Source organism: Salmo trutta, chromosome 13 (genome assembly GCF_901001165.1).
Source record: "Salmo trutta chromosome 13, fSalTru1.1, whole genome shotgun sequence".
NCBI lineage: Eukaryota > Metazoa > Chordata > Actinopteri > Salmoniformes > Salmonidae > Salmo > Salmo trutta.
Window position 1 is genome coordinate 38,185,191 of NC_042969.1, and position 18,982 is coordinate 38,204,172.

At 41.4% G+C, this 18,982-nt stretch overlaps 2 protein-coding genes across 3 annotated transcripts; both read right to left on the reverse strand.

The window, feature by feature from the left end:
• Positions 1–144: 144 nt before the first annotated feature.
• LOC115205758 (DNA-directed RNA polymerase II subunit RPB7) lies at positions 145–3,240 on the reverse strand. Its single transcript, XM_029772066.1, has 8 exons — positions 3,081–3,240; positions 2,629–2,738; positions 2,139–2,298; positions 1,090–1,140; positions 938–1,003; positions 742–813; positions 575–608; positions 145–488 (listed from the first exon to the last, which is right to left on the reverse strand). The coding sequence occupies exons 1-8, from the start codon at positions 3,090–3,092 to the stop codon at positions 475–477; spliced, it is 519 nt and encodes a 172-aa protein (XP_029627926.1). The 5' UTR covers positions 3,093–3,240; the 3' UTR covers positions 145–474.
• Positions 3,241–3,375: 135 nt separating this feature from the next.
• On the reverse strand, positions 3,376–18,947 carry pld7 (phospholipase D family, member 7). Of its 2 annotated transcripts, none has more exons than XM_029772047.1 (12): positions 18,542–18,947; positions 16,999–17,121; positions 15,499–16,491; positions 14,900–15,087; positions 8,070–8,253; positions 7,407–7,521; positions 5,904–6,031; positions 5,376–5,579; positions 5,042–5,181; positions 4,648–4,813; positions 4,374–4,473; positions 3,376–4,167 (listed from the first exon to the last, which is right to left on the reverse strand). In XM_029772047.1, the coding sequence occupies exons 1-12, from the start codon at positions 18,638–18,640 to the stop codon at positions 3,974–3,976; spliced, it is 2,634 nt and encodes an 877-aa protein (XP_029627907.1). In that variant the 5' UTR covers positions 18,641–18,947; the 3' UTR covers positions 3,376–3,973. The 2 variants fall into 2 exon arrangements, with proteins under 2 accessions (XP_029627907.1, XP_029627909.1); XM_029772049.1 differs by lacking the exon at positions 18,542–18,947 and adding an exon at positions 18,366–18,492.
• Positions 18,948–18,982: the final 35 nt, after the last annotated feature.

Consider the following 18,982-nt stretch of genomic DNA (forward strand, 5'->3'; position numbering starts at 1 on the left):
TAATTTCCATTGATTGAACGTGATGGATAACTGTATTCTATGTGTTGTGTGTATTATCATTTGGAAAAGCACAACACATACAAAATGGAGCAGACCAAGGTAAAAGCATATTTTACAATGACAGAACACTCAATGGAGACAAGGTCCACATTATCAAAAAAAAAAAAGTTTATTTCAGTTGTCAAAATACAATATAAAACAGCAACTGAAGGGTAACTCAGACGATACAGTAGCGTTTAATACGACAACATAACCGCCTGCTTATCACCAGGCTCTGTGGTTTCAATAGTACATATTCATACTGTGTCAAAGGATCATTGATCCTTCCCCATTAACTACAGGACTTGACTATGTGCAGCAATAACACAGGATCAACCTGGAAAAATATTTGTACTGACAATACTGTATTGTAGGGGCATTTACATGAAATATAAGAGATGTATGTTGATAAACCAGCATAGCACTGCAGGGACATCAGCTGACAAGACCTGAGAAACAGAGAAAAAACTAAATTGCAGATCAATTCAATCATTTATTTGACACCTATGAAAGAAGACTAATAACGCCAACATACCCAGGTAATCGTCCATGAGGGATCCAATGGCAAACTGAAACAGAAGAAAGCAATTATTCCAAGTTACAACTCGCAGGTCTCTTTAGATAGCCAGTGGCGGCTTGCAATCTGTGAGGCCTATCAGGTAGCAGCATCCTTAGTTTATGGTGATTTGACAGTGTACTCACAATGTCGTTTTTATCCACTCTTGTTCCCACGATTTTCAACCGAATCTCATCATCCTGTTGGATTACAATGTCCTAATGGGGAGAAGACAGAATCCTTAATAAGATGATATGTGGCCAAGAGTTGTGTTTCCTAAATATTCATTTTCAAATGACAACCACAATTTTAGTGAAGAGCAGGGCTAGTTTTAGGTCTCACCTCATCAGTGGTCTTATAACAGGGAGGATTTGAGTTAGGGTCAAACTCCATCTCTGAGGGAATGGACTGCAGAAACAGTAAGTAACCATATTGACATTTTAAGAGTTTATCAATAAAAACATTCAACAACAAACATTTCCATGTGGACCTACGTGACGAGAGATGAAACAGGACATGGGACCGATCTCTGTGAAAAGGCCAACCTGAAAAGAACATAACATTTTGTATAAATTTCAACACACCATGAAAACAATATGATCTATTCTAGTCAGTCCTTATTCAGATGTTAATAAGATCAAAGAAGATTTGTCTGTGTCCCAAATGGCACCCTATTGGCTCTGGTCAAAAGTACTGCACTATAAAAAGGAAGAGGGTGTTATTTTTCAAACAGTCTTTGAAAAACTTACCCCTTCCACTCATATTTTGCATAATGCTTATAATAGTTAAATTAACTGTCCCATTCTTTCAGAGTGCTCCACACCACATACAGGTATCATCTAATGGACGCTCAGGTGTTCTATCCACCATCCTCTCTCATTTGTCCCCAGAAATATGTCCACATCTCAGTCATGTACTATCTTCCACTGTCCCAGTTCAATGAACTACTCCAGTGTCTGTCAGCATTCAATATTTTCATGCAACCTCTCTAGTTATTCTCATTAGGACATCATGTAGGTACAGTAAATGTTTTGTATTTTTTTTGTACATAGAACATTGAATTTGACCCACGGGTAATTTCACTCCCCCCAAAGTTTAATTTTATTTCACCTTTATTTAACTAGGCAGTGGGTTAACTGCCTTGTTCAGGGGCAGAACGACATATTTTTACCTTCTCAGCGCGGGGATTTGATCTTGCAACCTTTCGGTTACTGGCCCGACGCTCTAACCACTAGGCTACCTGCCACCCCTTTATTATTATTTGTTGGCCATAAGAATGTAAAAACACCAGCAAATCAAGTGATTGGAACAGATTTCCAAAATTACAAAGTATTCTCACGCATAATAGAGATATGTGGTCGTAATTGGTTGGTTTAGTCAAATATATCCGTTTCTTTTAGTCAATTTGCAGTCTTCAAACGATTTGTAAATTCATTTTTAATATATTTATTTTAAAATCTGTCCACGGCTAAATCTAGTTGAGGATCCCCGATATAGGGAATAAGTTTCAATTTGTGACATAGCCTTTGTTTAGTTTCCTTACTTTGTTGACCTGGGTGACCACGGCATCTACCACCTCGCCTTTGAATGGACGGAAGACAATAGCCTTGTACTTGACGGGGTAAAGCACGAATCCCCTGCCTGGTTGGATGACACCTGCACCAATGTTGTCAATGGTGGTCACCGCAATGACGAACCCATATCTGGAACAGAGAGTCAGTGTCATTAAGTACAACAAAAAATAAAAATAAATAAAAATGCATGAAATGAAATGTATGCATTCACTACTGTAAGTCACTCTGGATAAGAGCGTCTGCTAAATGACTAAAATGTAAAAATTATCTGAGCAAGCAAATCAACTTGTTACTGGTCAAAACAACCTACCCAGTGTTGTGAAACTGTAAACTGTTTCGTCTTTATTCTACTTTGAAATTTAGCCTGGAGTACACACTGAATATCACTACACTCAGCAATACTGATTTATCGGTTCCAGGCTAATGAAAGGAAAGCCGCCCTGATACAATGCCACTCACTTCCCTGTGCATGTTCCCTCCACTTCTGTGAAGAGCTTCTGTTTCACAGTGTTCAGGAGATTGGGACCAAAGTAGCGAGGGTGGAGTAGGATCTCATGCTCCAGGGAAATCTGTGAATTTTATACGTTAGTGTAGTTTGTTTTACAATAGTACTAAATTACTGTACCTATTGCTGAGAATGCTAGCACTTACTTTCATTGAGTTTAAGAACCATGTAGATATCTGATTCATAGCTGGTTTTAACAAATTAACATCACCAGACAGGTATAAACCCGTTAAATATGCATAACTATTATGGACGTTGATTTGTTTTCGTTTTGGCAAGAGTTCGTTAAGAGAGCAGTTAGCTAGATAGCTAGCCAACCGGTTAACAAAGCTAGCACCAGAGATAGCATAGTTAGACATGGTGGTGCTTGTTATCGTCATAATATCATACAAATCTAACTACTTACGTGATAAAACATTTTTCCCCGCTCACTCTTTCTTGATTGTAGTCTTCCGTTTAATTTATCAGAAAGGAATTAATCGTCTCTAAATGATTAAATCCAGCAGCAAATCACAGGAAGCTGATTATGTTCGACTTCTGGGGAAAAAAGTTTTTACTTCCGGAGCAGAAGATTTGTGTGACGTCGGATTTCAAAATAAAAGCCCTGTGTATCTTTCATCAGCTTAAAACAGACTGGAAGATCATTAGCTTTTTTGGTCTCAATAATGTGATCGCTGATTATGATAAAAGACAAGGATTTGTTGGCTTAAAAATGATAACAAATATTTAATTTCAAGAATAAGAATGAAGTTGAAACATCTTTGGTTAAAAAAAATGTATAAACATATGATAACACAAAAATGCACCTGGCATGACAAAGGTCATCAGTCTTTTCCCTTATAGACAACACATGCCTTGCGTCACTGACAGCATCAGTCAGTCAAAGCAAAGGAAATTCATCAAAAACAGAACTTCAAGATTCATTCAATATTGACACTTCCATTCAGAAGGGGGAAAAAAAAAAGATACAGCAAATAACTCAAGTAGAAAATATGTATACACCAAAAAAATTCAAATATATACAGTCAAATGCTGCATGTAACAACAGAATTGTCAAATGGGAGTGGTAAAAAAAAAAAGCAATGCAAGGTAAGCGCATGCTCTTATGATAGGCAGCATACTGAGCGCCGGTGAAAGTAAATGCCAAAACAATGATCTAAAACTGATATGGGTCTGTGTCCCAAAATGACACCCACCCTATTCTCTACATAGTGCACTATTTTCTCTGGTCAAAAGTAGTGCACTATATAGGGAATAGGGTGCCATTTGGGATGAAGCCCCGAGTCATCACCGTTAGCATCATCTACCACAGTGTTTGACATCGTCATTGGAAAGGATTCGGGCGTATTGAGATGTCCAGTCCCTCATGAAGACTTCCTGTAGCTGGATCTGTAAACTCCTCTGGCCCTCTCCCACCACAGAACCTGTCTGGTTCACCACCAGCCCAATACCTGCAGTGTGGGTGAAATAGTTCTCTGACCAGTTGGAGGTTCCTGTGGTCACACAATACAAGATACAAGTTAGTGTATTTATGCGGCAGGTCAAAAAAAGTTTCTGTGTACAACAGAACGCTATGTGTAATGTTTATATTGTAAAAAATAAAATAAAAAAGACAGCAGACATTGGTTTTGCAGCAGAATCAAATCCATAAAAGCAACGGACATTTTGTCCAATGATTAGTGATTGTGATGTACAGTACCGATATAGACGACTCTGTCGGTCACCATGTACTTGGCATGGTTCACTCTTGAGAAAGGGATCTTCTTCTGCTCTGTTGTCGAAGGCACCTCAAACACTTTCTGTTGGACACATCATGGAAATAGGACATGAATTTCAACAACCAAATGCAAAACTAGAAAAAAGGTACATTTCCTGAAGAAAATTGTGTGCTTGCTTCAGCTGTCTACAAGTATTTTTTTATGGTATCCCCCCCCCCCCCCCAAAAAATTGAGAAATTAAAACAGCATACGTACCACATTGATGTTGCATCCCAGGGGAGGTCTGTTGAGGACAGTCAGAGACTGTAGGAAGAGGAACATGGAGCCTGGAGAGTGTGACCAGCAGCTCACCAGTAGATTGACCTCCACACCTCTAGTACACGCTGCTGCCCGTATGGCTGAGTCAATCGCAGGCCAGAACCTAATACAGAAATGGACCTGATTGGTTAGACGTTTAAAAACATATACACAACACACATCCAATTAAATGTCTTCATGAAAAAAAATCTGATCCAAAGTTAGAGAATCATTAAGGAGTGAATCTTAACTTCCACTTAAATTGAATTTTCACTCCAGCATTGATGTCAATGGGAGAAGTGAAAATTCTACTTAAGTGGAAGTTACGATTCAGCCGAGTACGGACAGTCACCTGAGTGGCTCAGTGAACTGGGACAGCGGAAGATAGTCCATGACTGAGATGTAGACATGTTTCTGGGCATCTGCGATGACAGAGAGGATGGTGGATAGATCGTCTGAGCGTCCATAAGCTGATATCTGGGGTGGAGCGCTCTGAAACAATAGGACAGTTTGTTTATTTAACTATCAGTAGCATTATGCAAAATGAGTAGAAAGGGTTATTTAATCAAAGATTGTGTCCCAAAGGACACCATTTTCTCCTATAGAGCTCTGGTCAAAAGTAGCGTACTATGTAGAGATATACGTTGCCATTTGGAATGTAGCAAAAACTACAAGTTCCAACTCACAGAGAGATATACTCGTGCAGGGACTCCATTGAGTTTGAGATTCAAGGGGTGCTTGGAGCTAGAGAGGGCAGAGTATCGGGCAGGCCAGAAGGGGGGTAGGGAGCCATTTTTTTGAGCACCAATGTTCCAATACACCCCGAATATCCTTGATGCATCCTGTGCCAGGCAGCTGCAGTCCTCCACAGAAACTCCCACCTCCTTCACCTGAGATGATCAATCAATCGTGAAATCAATCAATCATCGATCAATGCATTGATATATGATGAGACACATCAATTGTTAAAAAATAAAAGAATATATATATTTTTTTTAAATCATTTTTATTTTATTTTTAAATACAAAAATATATATATATATATATATATAAAAAAAAAATGTTTAAAAATCGCTCATATTTTATACAGCCTGGACTCCCAACTAACATACGGTTTCATCAGTTTCCCCGTTCAACAGTTCAGATTATGTTTTCTATAAAAAACTAAGTGAACTAGAGAGGAGGGTATTTTATATCAGTACTTCAGGAAATACCTGTGTGAGGGACCGCCAGTCCATGTTGGCACTGCCCAGGTAGAGGTGTTTCTGATCCACGACCCACAGCTTGGTGTGGATGATACCTCCCGTCACTGAATGGAGATCCACCACCCGTACCTCTGCACCTGAACACAGAAACGAAGCAGGAGGTTAGACACAGTCAACTAAAGGTAGGACAGACAACCACATATCACAGTCAACTAAAGGTGGGATAGACAACCACATATCACAGTCAACTAAGGTAGGATAGACAACCACATATCACAGTCAACTAAAGGTGGGATAGACAACCACATATCACAGTCAACTAAAGGTGGGATAGACAACCACATATCAGTCAACTAAGGTAGGATAGACAACCACCTATCAGTCAACTAAAGGTGGGATAGACAACCACCTATCAGTCAACTAAGGTAGGATAGACAACCACATATCACAGTCAACTAAGGTAGGATAGACAACCACATATCACAGTCAACTAAGGTAGGATAGACAACCACATATCAGTCAACTAAGGTAGGATAGACAACCACCTATCAGTCAACTAAGGTAGGATAGACAACCACATATCACAGTCAACTAAGGTAGGATAGACAACCACATATCACAGTCAACTAAGGTAGGATAGACAACCACATATCACAGTCAACTAAGGTAGGATAGACAACCACATATCACAGTCAACTAAGGTAGGATAGACAACCACATATCACAGTCAACTAAGGTAGGATAGACAACCACATATCACAGTCAACTAAAGGTGGGATAGACAACCACATATCAGTCAACTAAGGTAGGATAGACAACCACATATCACAGTCAACTAAGGTAGGATAGACAACAGTCTAAGGTAGGATAGACAACCACATATCACAGTCAACTAAGGTAGGATAGACAACCACATATCACAGTCAACTAAGGTAGGATAGACAACCACATATCACAGTCAACTAAGGTAGGATAGACAACCACATATCACAGTCAACTAAGGTAGGATAGACAACCACATATCACAGTCAACTAAGGTAGGATAGAGAACCACATATCACAGTCAACTAAGGTAGGGATAGAGAACCACATATCACAGTCAACTAAGGTAGGATAGACAACCACATATCACAGTCAACTAAGGTAGGATAGACAACCACATATCACAGTCAACTAAGGTAGGATAGACAACCACATATCAGTCAACTAAGGTAGGATATACAACCACATATCACAGTCAACTAAGGTAGGATAGACAACCACATATCACAGTCAACTAAGGTAGGATAGACAACCACATAGCACAGTCAAGGTGGGATAGACAACCACATATCACAGTCAACTAAGGTAGGATAGACAACCACATATCAGTCAACTAAGGTAGGATAGACAACCACATACAGTCCATCTGCAAGTAATTTACAGAATACATGCATAACCTGAAGAACAAAATTCCATGCAAGCAGGGCCAGCTGTGGTAACAGTGACAGATGTGCAAGCTGCTGCATGTACCCGTTCTGGTTAAATCAGCCGTGTCTCGAGTATCAGTCTGAGGACCATTAACAGCAATCTGAAGTTCCACTCCTTTTGCTTCAAGTTCCATCAGCTGCTTGAAGACCTGTTTACCCTGTAAAAAAAAACATGCATGTCAAAGTGACGACACATAAAAAAAATGCTGTGTGTGTGTATATGTATGTATGTATGTATGTATGTATGTATGTATGTATGTATGTATGTATGTATGTATGTATGTATGTATGTATGTATGTATGTATGTATGTATGTATGTATGTATGTATGTATGTATGTATGTATGTATGTATATATATATATATATATATATATATATATATATATATATATATATACATACATACCCACACATCAAAATAGAACTGGTCGGTGAGAAAACAATGTACAAAAGAGCTCAACGGTACAGCTATCCTAAACATCCACCGGTATACTTGGAATGGGGAAGTCATTTGAGATTTGTTATGATTGTGTGATTCATTTGTATATTATCACCAAAACACAAAGGAATAGATTAACATGTTTTCCTTTAAATGTATTAAATGGTAAACCCCCCACAATGTGTTAAAAATACAAAATCAACCTTTTTCTCCTCCTACCTGTACATAACTAGGCTCTGTGAGTCCCAGGTCAGTATTCTCCTACCTGTGCAGCACTAGGCTCTGTGCGTCCCAGGTCAGTGTCTCGGAGGGTAAAGTAGAAGGCAGCTATGTCCACAGAGCTGTTGGCCCTGGTCAGTAGGTTCGTCCATGTATCAGAGATGCTTGGCAGGGACGAGGAATCCAGTGGGTAGGATAGACCTTCAGGGATGCTCTCCACCAGGCTCACACTGATTAGAGAAGAGCAATTCAATTCAAACAATGCTATTGGTCCTCTGAGAGCAATTCTATTAGGGCTACAGCAATGTACCAGACACATGTCAATTATATTAAGTCTACACACTACATATACCCACACACCTGCATACTGACGCCACACACCTGCATACTGACGCCACACACCTGCATACTGACGCCACACACCTGCATACTGACGCCACACACCGCTGCTAGTCACTTACCCCACCTATATGTACAGTACATAGCTACGCCAATTACCTGGTACCCATGCACATCTACACGGTACTGCTACTCCCTGTATACAGCCACGTTATTACCTGGTACTCCCTGTATACAGCCACATTATTACCTGGTACTCCCTGTATACAGCCACGTTATTACCTGGTACTCCCTGTATACAGCCACGTTATTACCTGGTACTCCCTGTATACAGCCACGTTATTACCTGGTACTCCCTGTATACAGCCACGTTATTACCTGGTACTCCCTGTATACAGCCACGTTATTACCTGGTACTCCCTGTATACAGCCACGTTATTACCTGGTACTCCCTGTATACAGCCACGTTATTACTGGTACTCCCTGTATACAGCCACGTTATTACCTGGTACTCCCTGTATACAGCCACGTTATTACCTGGTACTCCCTGTATACAGCCACGTTATTACCTGGTACTCCCTGTATACAGCCACGTTATTACCTGGTACTCCCTGTATACAGCCACGTTATTACCTGGTACTCCCTGTATACAGCCACGTTATTACCTGGTACTCCCTGTATACAGCCACGTTATTACCTGGTACTCCCTGTATACAGCCACGTTATTACCTGGTACTCCCTGTATACAGCCACGTTATTACCTGGTACTCCCTGTATACAGCCACGTTATTACCTGGTACTCCCTGTATACAGCCACGTTATTACCTGGTACTCCCTGTATACAGCCACGTTATTACCTGGTACTCCCTGTATACAGCCACGTTATTACCTGGTACTCCCTGTATACAGCCACGTTATTACCTGGTACTCCCTGTATACAGCCACGTTATTACCTGGTACTCCCTGTATACAGCCACGTTATTACCTGGTACTCCCTGTATACAGCCACGTTATTACCTGGTACTCCCTGTATACAGCCACGTTATTACCTGGTACTCCCTGTATACAGCCACGTTATTACCTGGTACTCCCTGTATACAGCCACGTTATTACCTGGTACTCCCTGTATACAGCCACGTTATTACCTGGTACTCCCTGTATACAGCCACGTTATTACTGTACTCCTGTAATACAGCCACGTTATTACCTGGTACTCCCTGTATACAGCCACGTTATTACCTGGTACTCCCTGTATACAGTACTCCCTGTATACAAGCCACGTTATTACCTGGTACTCCCTGTATACAGCCACGTTATACCTGGATAACTCTCCCTGTACAGCCAGCTTTATTAACCGGGTACTCCCTGTATACAGCCACTTTATTACCTGGTACTCCCTTATCATCCACTTTATTACCTGGTACTCCCTGTATCAGCCACGTTATACCTGGGACTCCCTGTATACGCCACGTTATACCTGGTACTCCCTGTATACAGCCACGTTATTACCTGGTTACTCCCTGTATACAGCCAAGTTATTACCTTGTACTCCCTGTATACGCCACGTATAACCTGTACTCTCCCTGTATACAGCCACGTTATTACCTTGTACTCCGGTATACGCCACGTTATTACCTGTACTCCCTGTAATAAAGCCACGTTATTACCTGGTAGCTCCCTGTATACAGCCACGTTATTACCTGGTACTCCCTGTATACAGCCACGTTATTACCTGGTACTCCCTGTATACAGCCACGTTATTACCTGGTACTCCCTGTGTACAGCCACGTTATTACCTGGTACTCCCTGTGTATAGCCACGTTATTACCTGGTACTCCCTGTATACAGCCACGTTATTACCTGGTACTCCCTGTATACAGCCACGTTATTACCTGGTACTCCCTGTATACAGCCACGTTATTACCCGGTACTCCCTGTGTATAGCCACGTTATTACCTGGTACTCCCTGTATACAGCCACGTTATTACCCGGTACTCCCTGTGTATAGCCACGTTATTACCCGGTACTCCCTGTGTATAGCCACGTTATTCCCTGGTACTCCCTGTATATAGCCACGTTATTCCCTGGTACTCCCTGTGTATAGCCATGTTATTACCTGGTACTCCCTGTATACAGCCACGTTATTACCTGGTACTCCCTGTATAAAGCCACGTTATTACCTGGTACTCCCTGTATACAGCCACGTTATTACCTGGTACTCCCTGTATAAAGCCACGTTATTACCTGGTACTCCCTGTATACAGCCACGTTATTACCTGGTACTCCCTGTATACAGCCACGTTATTACCTGGTACTCCCTGTATACAGCCACGTTATTACCTGGTACTCCCTGTATACAGCCACGTTATTACCTGGTACTCCCTGTATACAGCCACGTTATTACCTGGTACTCCCTGTATACAGCCACGTTATTACCTGGTACTCCCTGTGTATAGCCACGTTATTACCCGGTACTCCCTGTGTATAGCCACGTTATTACCTGGTACTCCCTGTGTATAGCCATGTTAATACCTGGTACTCCCTGTATATAGCCATGTTAATACCTGGTACTCCCTGTATATAGCCACGTTATTTTCTACTTTCTGTATGTATGTATATTCCCCCCCCCCACCTTTATTTAACCAGGTAGGCTAGTTGAGAACAAGTTCTCATTTACAACTGCGACCTGGCCAAGATAAAGCAAAGCAGTGCGACAGAAACAACACAGAGTTACACATGGAATAAAAAAGCGTACAGTCAATAACAAAATAGATAAAAATTAAGTCTATATACAGTGTGTGCAAATGGCATGAGGAGGTAAGGCAATAAATAGGCCATAGTAGCAAATTAATTACAATTTAGCAGGTTAACACTAGAGTGATAGATGTGCAGATGATGATGTGCAAGTAGAGATACTGGTGTGCAAAAGAGCAGCAAAGTAAATAAAAACAATATGGGGATGAGGTAGGTAGATTGGGTGGGTGGGCTATTTACAGATGGACTATGTACAGCTGCAGCGATCGGTTAGCTGCTCAGATAGCTGATGTTTAAAGTTAGTGAGGGAAATATAAGTCTCCAGCTTCAGCAATTTTTGCAATTCGTTCCAGTCACTGGCAGCAGAGAACTGGAAGGAAAGGCGGCCAAAGGAGGTGTTGGCTTTGGGGACGACCAGTGAGATATACCTGCTGGAGCCATATAGCCATGTTATTTTCTACTTCCTGTATATAGCCATGTTATTTTCTACTTCCTGTATATAGCCATGTTATTTTTCCTCTTTATTCACTGTCACTATTTCTATTTTTTAAATCTTTAACTCTGCATTGTTGGAAAACGACCTGTCAGTAAGCATTTCACTGCAGTCTACACCGGTTGTCAATTAAGCATATGACAAATAAAATGTGATTGGTTGATAGAACAAACAGGCAGAGACATTAAATAACACATTGAACAACAAAGTGGGTTTTTATCTTGTCAGCTCGGGGATTCAATCTTGCAACCTTTCGGTTACTTGTCCAAAGCTCTAGGCTAGTGGTTAGAGCGTTGGACTAGTAACCGAAAGGTTGCACGATCGAATCCCCGAGCTGACAAGGTAAAAATATGTTGTTCTGCCCCTGAACAAGGCAGTTAACCCACTGTTCCTTGGCCGTCATTGAAAATAAGAATTTGTTCATAACTGACTTGCCTAGTTAAATAAAAGGTCAAATAAAATAAAAACTGTGGGCTGGAGACATTGGATGTGTCCTATTTCCATGATGTGTCCTACCGAAAGTGTTAGAGATGCCTTCAACAGCAGAGCAGAAAAATATCCCTTTATCAACATTGAACCATTTAAAAAAAAAATGTTTAATTTAACTAGGCAAGTCAGTTAAGAACAATTTTTTATTTACAATGACGGCCTACTTCGGCCAAACCCGGACGATGCTGGGCCAATTGTGCGCCGCCCTATGGGACTCCCAATCACAGCCAGATCTGATACAGCTTGGATTCAAATCAGGGACTGTAGTGACGCCTCTTGAACTGAGATGCAGTGCTTTAGATCGCTGCGCCACTCGGGAGCCCATGCCAAGTACATGGGCTCAGACAGTGTCTTTTATATTGGTACTGGACATTGCTACTCACTGGACTTGGTTCACAAAAGTCCACTGACACCTTTAACTTCATTGTGCAGACTGTTAAGACATTATGACATGAGAAAGCTGTGACCTGCTAGCCTGGTCCCAGATCAGTTTGTACTGTATAGTCAAAATGACCATAGGAGTTAGCTGTACAGCACAAAGGGAAATTGAAGCAGGCTCGTGACTTGCAATTCACTGTTCTTGTGTTGGGTGAACACAGTAATCTCCAACTGCAGACGTTGGGCTGGTGGTGAACCAGACAGGTTCTGCGGTGGGAGAGGGCCAGAGGAGATAACAGGTGTTGGGCTGGTGGTGTACCAGACAGGTTCTGCGGTGGGAGAGGGCCAGAGGAGATAACAGGTGTTGGGCTGGTGGTGAACCAGACAGGTTCTGCGGTGGGAGAGGGCCAGAGGAGATAACAGGTGTTGGGCTGGTGGTGTACCAGACAGGTTCTGCGGTGGGAGAGGGCCAGAGGAGATAACAGGTGTTGGGCTGGTGGTGAACCAGACAGGTTCTGCGGTGGGAGAGGGCCAGAGGAGATAACAGGTGTTGGGCTGGTGGTGTACCAGACAGGTTCTGCGGTGGGAGAGGGCCAGAGGAGATAACAGGTGTTGGGCTGGTGGTGTACCAGACAGGTTCTGCGGTGGGAGAGGGCCAGAGGAGATAACAGGTGTTGGGCTGGTGGTGAACCAGACAGGTTCTGCGGTGGGAGAGGGCCAGAGGAGATAACAGACCCAGCTACAGGAGGTCTTCTTAAAGAGCCACTGAACACACCGATTGGCTCGTGTGTTTTTCTGTTACTCATTACAAAAAAACGTGATTTCAGTCTTGGTGGAGAAGGTGTTTCCTGACCAATTTTGCATTTGGTAAATGATTGTCCCCGATGAGACACTGTAGGAAGTCTATTTCACTTCCTATAAAATCCCCAGAATGAATCTAAGATAAAAATCGATTACAGATATCTTGAATTGACTTTTTTGTAGAATATGTTTTTTGTTGAGCAATTTTACATCCAACTAAGGTGTTTGGTGCTGAATTTCTCAAGTAAAAAAACAAACATGTGCCGTGTTGTTTTATGTCAATAGTCAGAGCTGCTGGACATGTCTGTCGCACTGTCTATGCTACTGGATAGAAAGCAATCATCACAGCTGTTCACTCTGTTATTACGGGGCTATCACTCTGTTATTACAGGGCTATCACTCTGTTATTACAGGGCTATCACTCTGTTATTACAGGGCTATCACTCTGTTATTACAGGGCTATCACTCTGTTATTACAGGGCTATCACTCTGTTATTACAGGGCTATCACTCTGTTATTACAGGGCTATCACTCTGTTATTAGTACGCCTGCGCAGCAGTCTCGTTGTTGATGAACCTGGCCTCAGTGCTAATGGCAACCATGTAGTGTGCTAATACGGTTTAGTAAACGTTGTTAAACTGGAACCTTGTCGTTGTGTCATTACGAGTTAACACACCCCACATTAGTGGGCAAATGAACATCGTCAAATCAAAACCCAACCTTCATTTACCCGTTGTGACGCATGGATGTTACGAGCTCCGTTTTAGACGAGATTGACTTTCTGACCAAAATTATCCTTTTACACTTTGTAGTCAATTGTAACACTAGAATAGCTGCTTCTGGCTCATATCAATGCCATACAGGCATTTTTTCCCAAAGGGATTTGTTGCTTTTTAAAAACAGTCGCTCTTTAAGGGGATTAAGGGATTGGACATCTCAATGACGATGTCATTGTGGTAGATGATGCCAACGGTAACAAACCCATGGCTGTGTCCCAAAATGCCACTCTATTCCCTAGAATACATTTATTTATTTTGCTCCTTTGCACCCCATTATTTCTTCTTTGCACTTTCTTCCACTACAAATCTACCATTCCAGTGTTTTACTTGCTATATTGTATTTACTTTGCCACCATGGCCTTTTTTTGCCTTTACCTCCCTTATCTCACCTCATTTGCTCACATTGTATATAGACTTATTTTTCTACTGTATTATTGACTGTATGTTTGTTTTACTCCATATGTAACTATGTGTTGTTGTATGTTGTCGAATTGCTTTGCTTTATCTTGGCCAGGTCGCAATTCTAAATGAGAACTTGTTCTCAACTTGCCTACCTGGTTAAATAAAGGTGAAATAAAAAAATAAAATAAAAAATAATGTGCTCTGCTTCTTACCAGAGCCACCCATAGGGTACATCCCAAATAACCCCAAAGGGTTCTGGTCCAAAGCAGTGCACTAAATATTTAAAAAATAAAAATCTAGATCTGTTCCCCATGCCAACATCCACCAAAAGCTGTGAAACAATTAATTACTTATAAATGACATATAAAAACATGTGAATAGATTTGTTAAGGGGCAAATAAAATACGTTACAATTTATCTTGTGTCACACTTTTTTCTTACCGACAATCTGAGTTACAAGGCTCGTGTGGCACCCACAGTCCCTCCAGCCAGTGCAGCTCCAACTGTCCCATCAACTGTGACACCGACAGAGGCATCCCATAGTGCCATACGTGTTGACCGAATCCCCCAATCACAAGCAGAGTGGACGGGAAAAGGCAGAATAGTGCAAAGCTGCAGCACCACGAAATCTACAAATTTAAGAGAGTGAGATTTAAACATGAGAAAGAGAACAGATCTTGTTAACTATTACAAGAAGGGATAGTTTATATGTCGTTAAGGTTAGGCTGCTAAGACGTCTGGATGTCGTTAAGGTTAGGCTGCTAAGACGTCTGGATGTCGTTAAGGTTAGGCTGCTAAGACGTCTGGATGTCATTAAGATTAGGCTGCTAAGACGTTTGGATGTCGTTAAGATTGGCCCAACATAAGATAATGACTATCTCCATGGGGTCATTGTGTCTGCGGCTCTGTGCATAGCCTACAATCAAAACAAAGGAAATATACAATTGCAGATAAAATAAATACAATACAGATGATGCTGATGGTGTGGCATACCAAGATGGGTAATATCAAGAGAAAGAACTGGTATCTAGAAACCTCACCTTGTTTGACTGACTGGATTTAGTTGTTCTACGAGGCACTGCTCTGTTAGAGGGGACTGCGGTATCAGCGTCGGTTGTATCCTCTAGGGTTTTTGACCATTTCCCAGAAGCCTTCTCCTTGTTGGCAGACTTGTCTTGATTCTCACGAACAACCTCCGATTTCCTGAAGCTCTCAGTCTCAACACTGGGCTTCTCAAGCTCCTTCTCCTCCAGCAACGGGGAGGAGTCCAACCCATCTCCATCCTCTTCTAACAGAAAATCAATCTCCATGGCTTCAGCCTCACAGGGAGTTTCCTCATAGCCTGTTTCTACATCATCATCATCATCATCATGCTGATTCAGACCAGTCTCATCCTCCTCACCTTCATCTGTCTCTAGGGATTCCTTTTCAGCATGACCAGAAGGGACGTCGTCACTATCCATTCTAACCTCAGCCTCAAACTCTTCCTCCATCGCCTTCTGTGCAGCTTCAGTGGTATGGAGTGGTGGTTCTCCCGGGTCATCGTAGTCTCCTGCTTCAGCCCTGAGGGCCGGTCTGGGGGTTGCTGTCATGGGATGGAGCTGCTCCTGATCCCCCTCAGGTGGAGTAATATCCAGAGAGCTGGGGCTTTGCTCTGAGGAGCTAACAGCATGAGACAGGGTCTGAGGATTGAGTTTATGTAGACGGACTGTAGGAAGAGGGAGACCTGTTTCTCTAATACTGGGCAGTTTTGATCTTGACATTTCTCCACTGTTGCTTGTTGAAGCTGCAACGGTTAAAGCTGTCTGGTTAGAAGACTCTTTGCTGGTAATAGATAGGGCAGGTGGATCTGAGCGTTGACTGCTGCTGGCGGTAGGGCGTTTTTTGGCTAATGTTTTGTGAAAAGCAGGAATTCGAGAAGCATGTTGTTGTTTCCCAGTTTTACGTGCGTCTTCTTTTTCTTCATCCTCTTTCTTCTCAGAGTCTTCCTCTTGGTCTAACCGGTTCAACATTACAGTCCAATTCTTAGCTCCCTGTTTTAAAAAAGAATTTCCCCACGGGGTCAGGAATGGAGAGAATGTCAGAAGTTAATAGTTTAAAAACAGGAAAAACACTAACCTTAGGTTGCAAGGTGTGTGTGAATAATTTGAAGAGATGGTAGATAATAAAAAGTGACAGGGGCGAGAGCAGTGTACAAGTCTTTTCATTTGAAATGAATCATTTCACAGTGTCCTATCTACAGTTTCATAAATGTAAAATAACAGAAAGGAAATGATCGATACATACTAAAAGACATTTATGATTTCATTTGATGTGAAGAGTAAATCATACGGGACAAGGCCAACGTTTAAAAAGTGTCTCCACTACAGTTAGTTTCTTTAATGCAAACAGTAAGAAACTTTAAATCAAGACACGGTCATAGAGCTGTAAATGTTTTCATTTCCTGTGAGGAGTAGGCTAAATTATACAGGGCAAGGCCACGTTGTGTATATGGCAAAAAAAACAAAAAAACAAAAAACAGATGTATAGTTAAAACCTACCATCACTTCCGGGTGGGAGTCCTCAGACCGCGTTATGGTGGCATCATCTTCTGACAGGGCTGGAGAATGATCATCATCCATCATAACTTGGTTCTGAAGCTCTTCTGTATCTTCCTCTGTATCCTAGAATGAGTCACACAATCAAGTTGGTGGTCATTTTGCACATGAATGACACTACTGCAACTCCTAGTTCCAACGGATACAACCAACGTGTTCTGAGCATTTTGTATAAATTATGTATGTAAAATCCAAGACGCTCCATTTAGTGGGATATGTTACGTTTTCATATGGAATGTGTTAATTTGTGGATGTCCTATGGGCCCATAATCAACTGGCGGACTACAGACTGGATCCAGACAGGGGTCAATATAGACCGTGGGGTCCAGAAAAATAAATATATGTATTATTTATTTTTTACTAAGCTGGGCTTCGACCACAGGTATCATATAAAGACACATAAGAATGCGTAGAATTTCAGGATAGTAGCTTTAAAAAGAGCAAAAACAATCTCTGCCACATGCAAAATATGTGTAGAATTGTGGATGATTTGTTTTAAAACTGCAAAATGTTCTCTCCACCAACAAGAGGAGTGTGAACAGTTTGGGATCACGAGGTGGGTGTTTGTTATTATGCTGATAAATTACAACATACATCTGTACTTTTGCCACCATGGATATTTTATGACTGGACCTTCTCTTCTACTTAAGTACCCTTGTTCTATGACATGTAGTTGTCCATCATCCATTTTGTATGATATGAATTGCAATTCGTATGATATGTTACGAGCTGCCAAAATATACAATATGTTTCGAATTTGCAAAACGTATGCTATGCTACAAATTTGCTAAACGTATTTGTTGTGGCTAACGTTAGCTAAGGGGCTAACGCTAACTGACGTTAGCTGGCTTAAGTTAGCTCTAGGGGTTACGGGTAGGCGTTAGCTAAATGGGTTAGGGTTAGCTAACATGCTAAGTAGTTACAAAGTAACTAAAAAAGTAATAAGTAACACCAGTTGTAAAGTTGCTAATAAGCTTAAATTGTCTGTGCTGGGATTTGAACAAGCAACCTTTGGATAGCTAAACTTCCGCGTTATACACCCACCCATCATCCTTTCGCTTTAACTTCAAGTAACCTTCCATCTTGTAACCATAACAAACATAAGATACTAATTTGAGTAGCTCGACTTTAGTTTACGATGTTACGTCTAGTCTATGAGACCAGTCTGATCCAACAGAAACGAAGTTAGAAACTCGAAGGGGAAACTATTACCTAGCTTTCAAAGCTTGAAAACCTGGCGTCTAATATAGTGATTCACCTAAAGCTTTGAATGTATATTCAAGGATTTTAGCTTGGTAGTTTAAACTTACCAGGAGTTTATCGCAGCCAGCTACAATCAAACCCGCTGAACGTGTTGTACTCTCGCACTTCTACACTACAGTGTCAACCTTGTTAGCTACGTGGCTATGAAAAGTCGGATGAGGAAGAGAGAGGAAGGCGGAAAAACTAACTCACTCAATTCCAAAAAAAAAAAAAAATCACCCACCTCAAAAAATGTGCTGGTATTTTTTCTGAGACGGGTCGACCTTCTGACTTGCATCCCAACTCGAGTAGAATTTGCATCCCAACTCCTTCGAAGCTCCATCTTTCAAGTTGCTACAGCCTCAGAGCGGGCCAAGTCACAAAAGTTAGCCTAGCTAGCTAACGTTAATGTTTTCGCGCGCAAAAAAAAATACTATTAGAAAGTCAACAAACGTTTGTAAATTAACAAAACAAATAACTAGCTTGTAAACTATCCTACTTGTGACAGCTACGCATTGCACCCGACGGTAACTTATTTTTGTTCCAACATTTAGGTTTGTTAGCTAAACTTAAAACAATAAAATTGAAGTAACCGCGATTTCCTGTCTTTGACGATGGTTGGTGGTTGCCACAACAACAAAAAAGCATTGACATATGCAGGCATGGAGATAAAGCTGTCCCCGCC

Coding starts and splice junctions, on each gene's coding strand:
- pld7 (XM_029772047.1), bottom strand. CDS start 18,640: ATGGAGCTTCGAAGGAGTTGGGATGCAAATTCTACTCGAGTTGGGATG. Junction 16,492..16,998: donor ACTCCCACCCGGAAGTGATG/GTAGGTTTTAAC, acceptor TTTTTAAAACAG/GGAGCTAAGAATTGGACTGT. Junction 6,032..7,406: donor GGCTGATTTAACCAGAACGG/GTACATGCAGCA, acceptor TTCTGTGTTCAG/GTGCAGAGGTACGGGTGGTG.
- LOC115205758 (XM_029772066.1), bottom strand. Junction 1,141..2,138: donor TGGTCACCCAGGTCAACAAA/GTAAGGAAACTA, acceptor TGTTCTTTTCAG/GTTGGCCTTTTCACAGAGAT. Junction 1,004..1,089: donor CCTGTTTCATCTCTCGTCAC/GTAGGTCCACAT, acceptor CTGTTTCTGCAG/TCCATTCCCTCAGAGATGGA.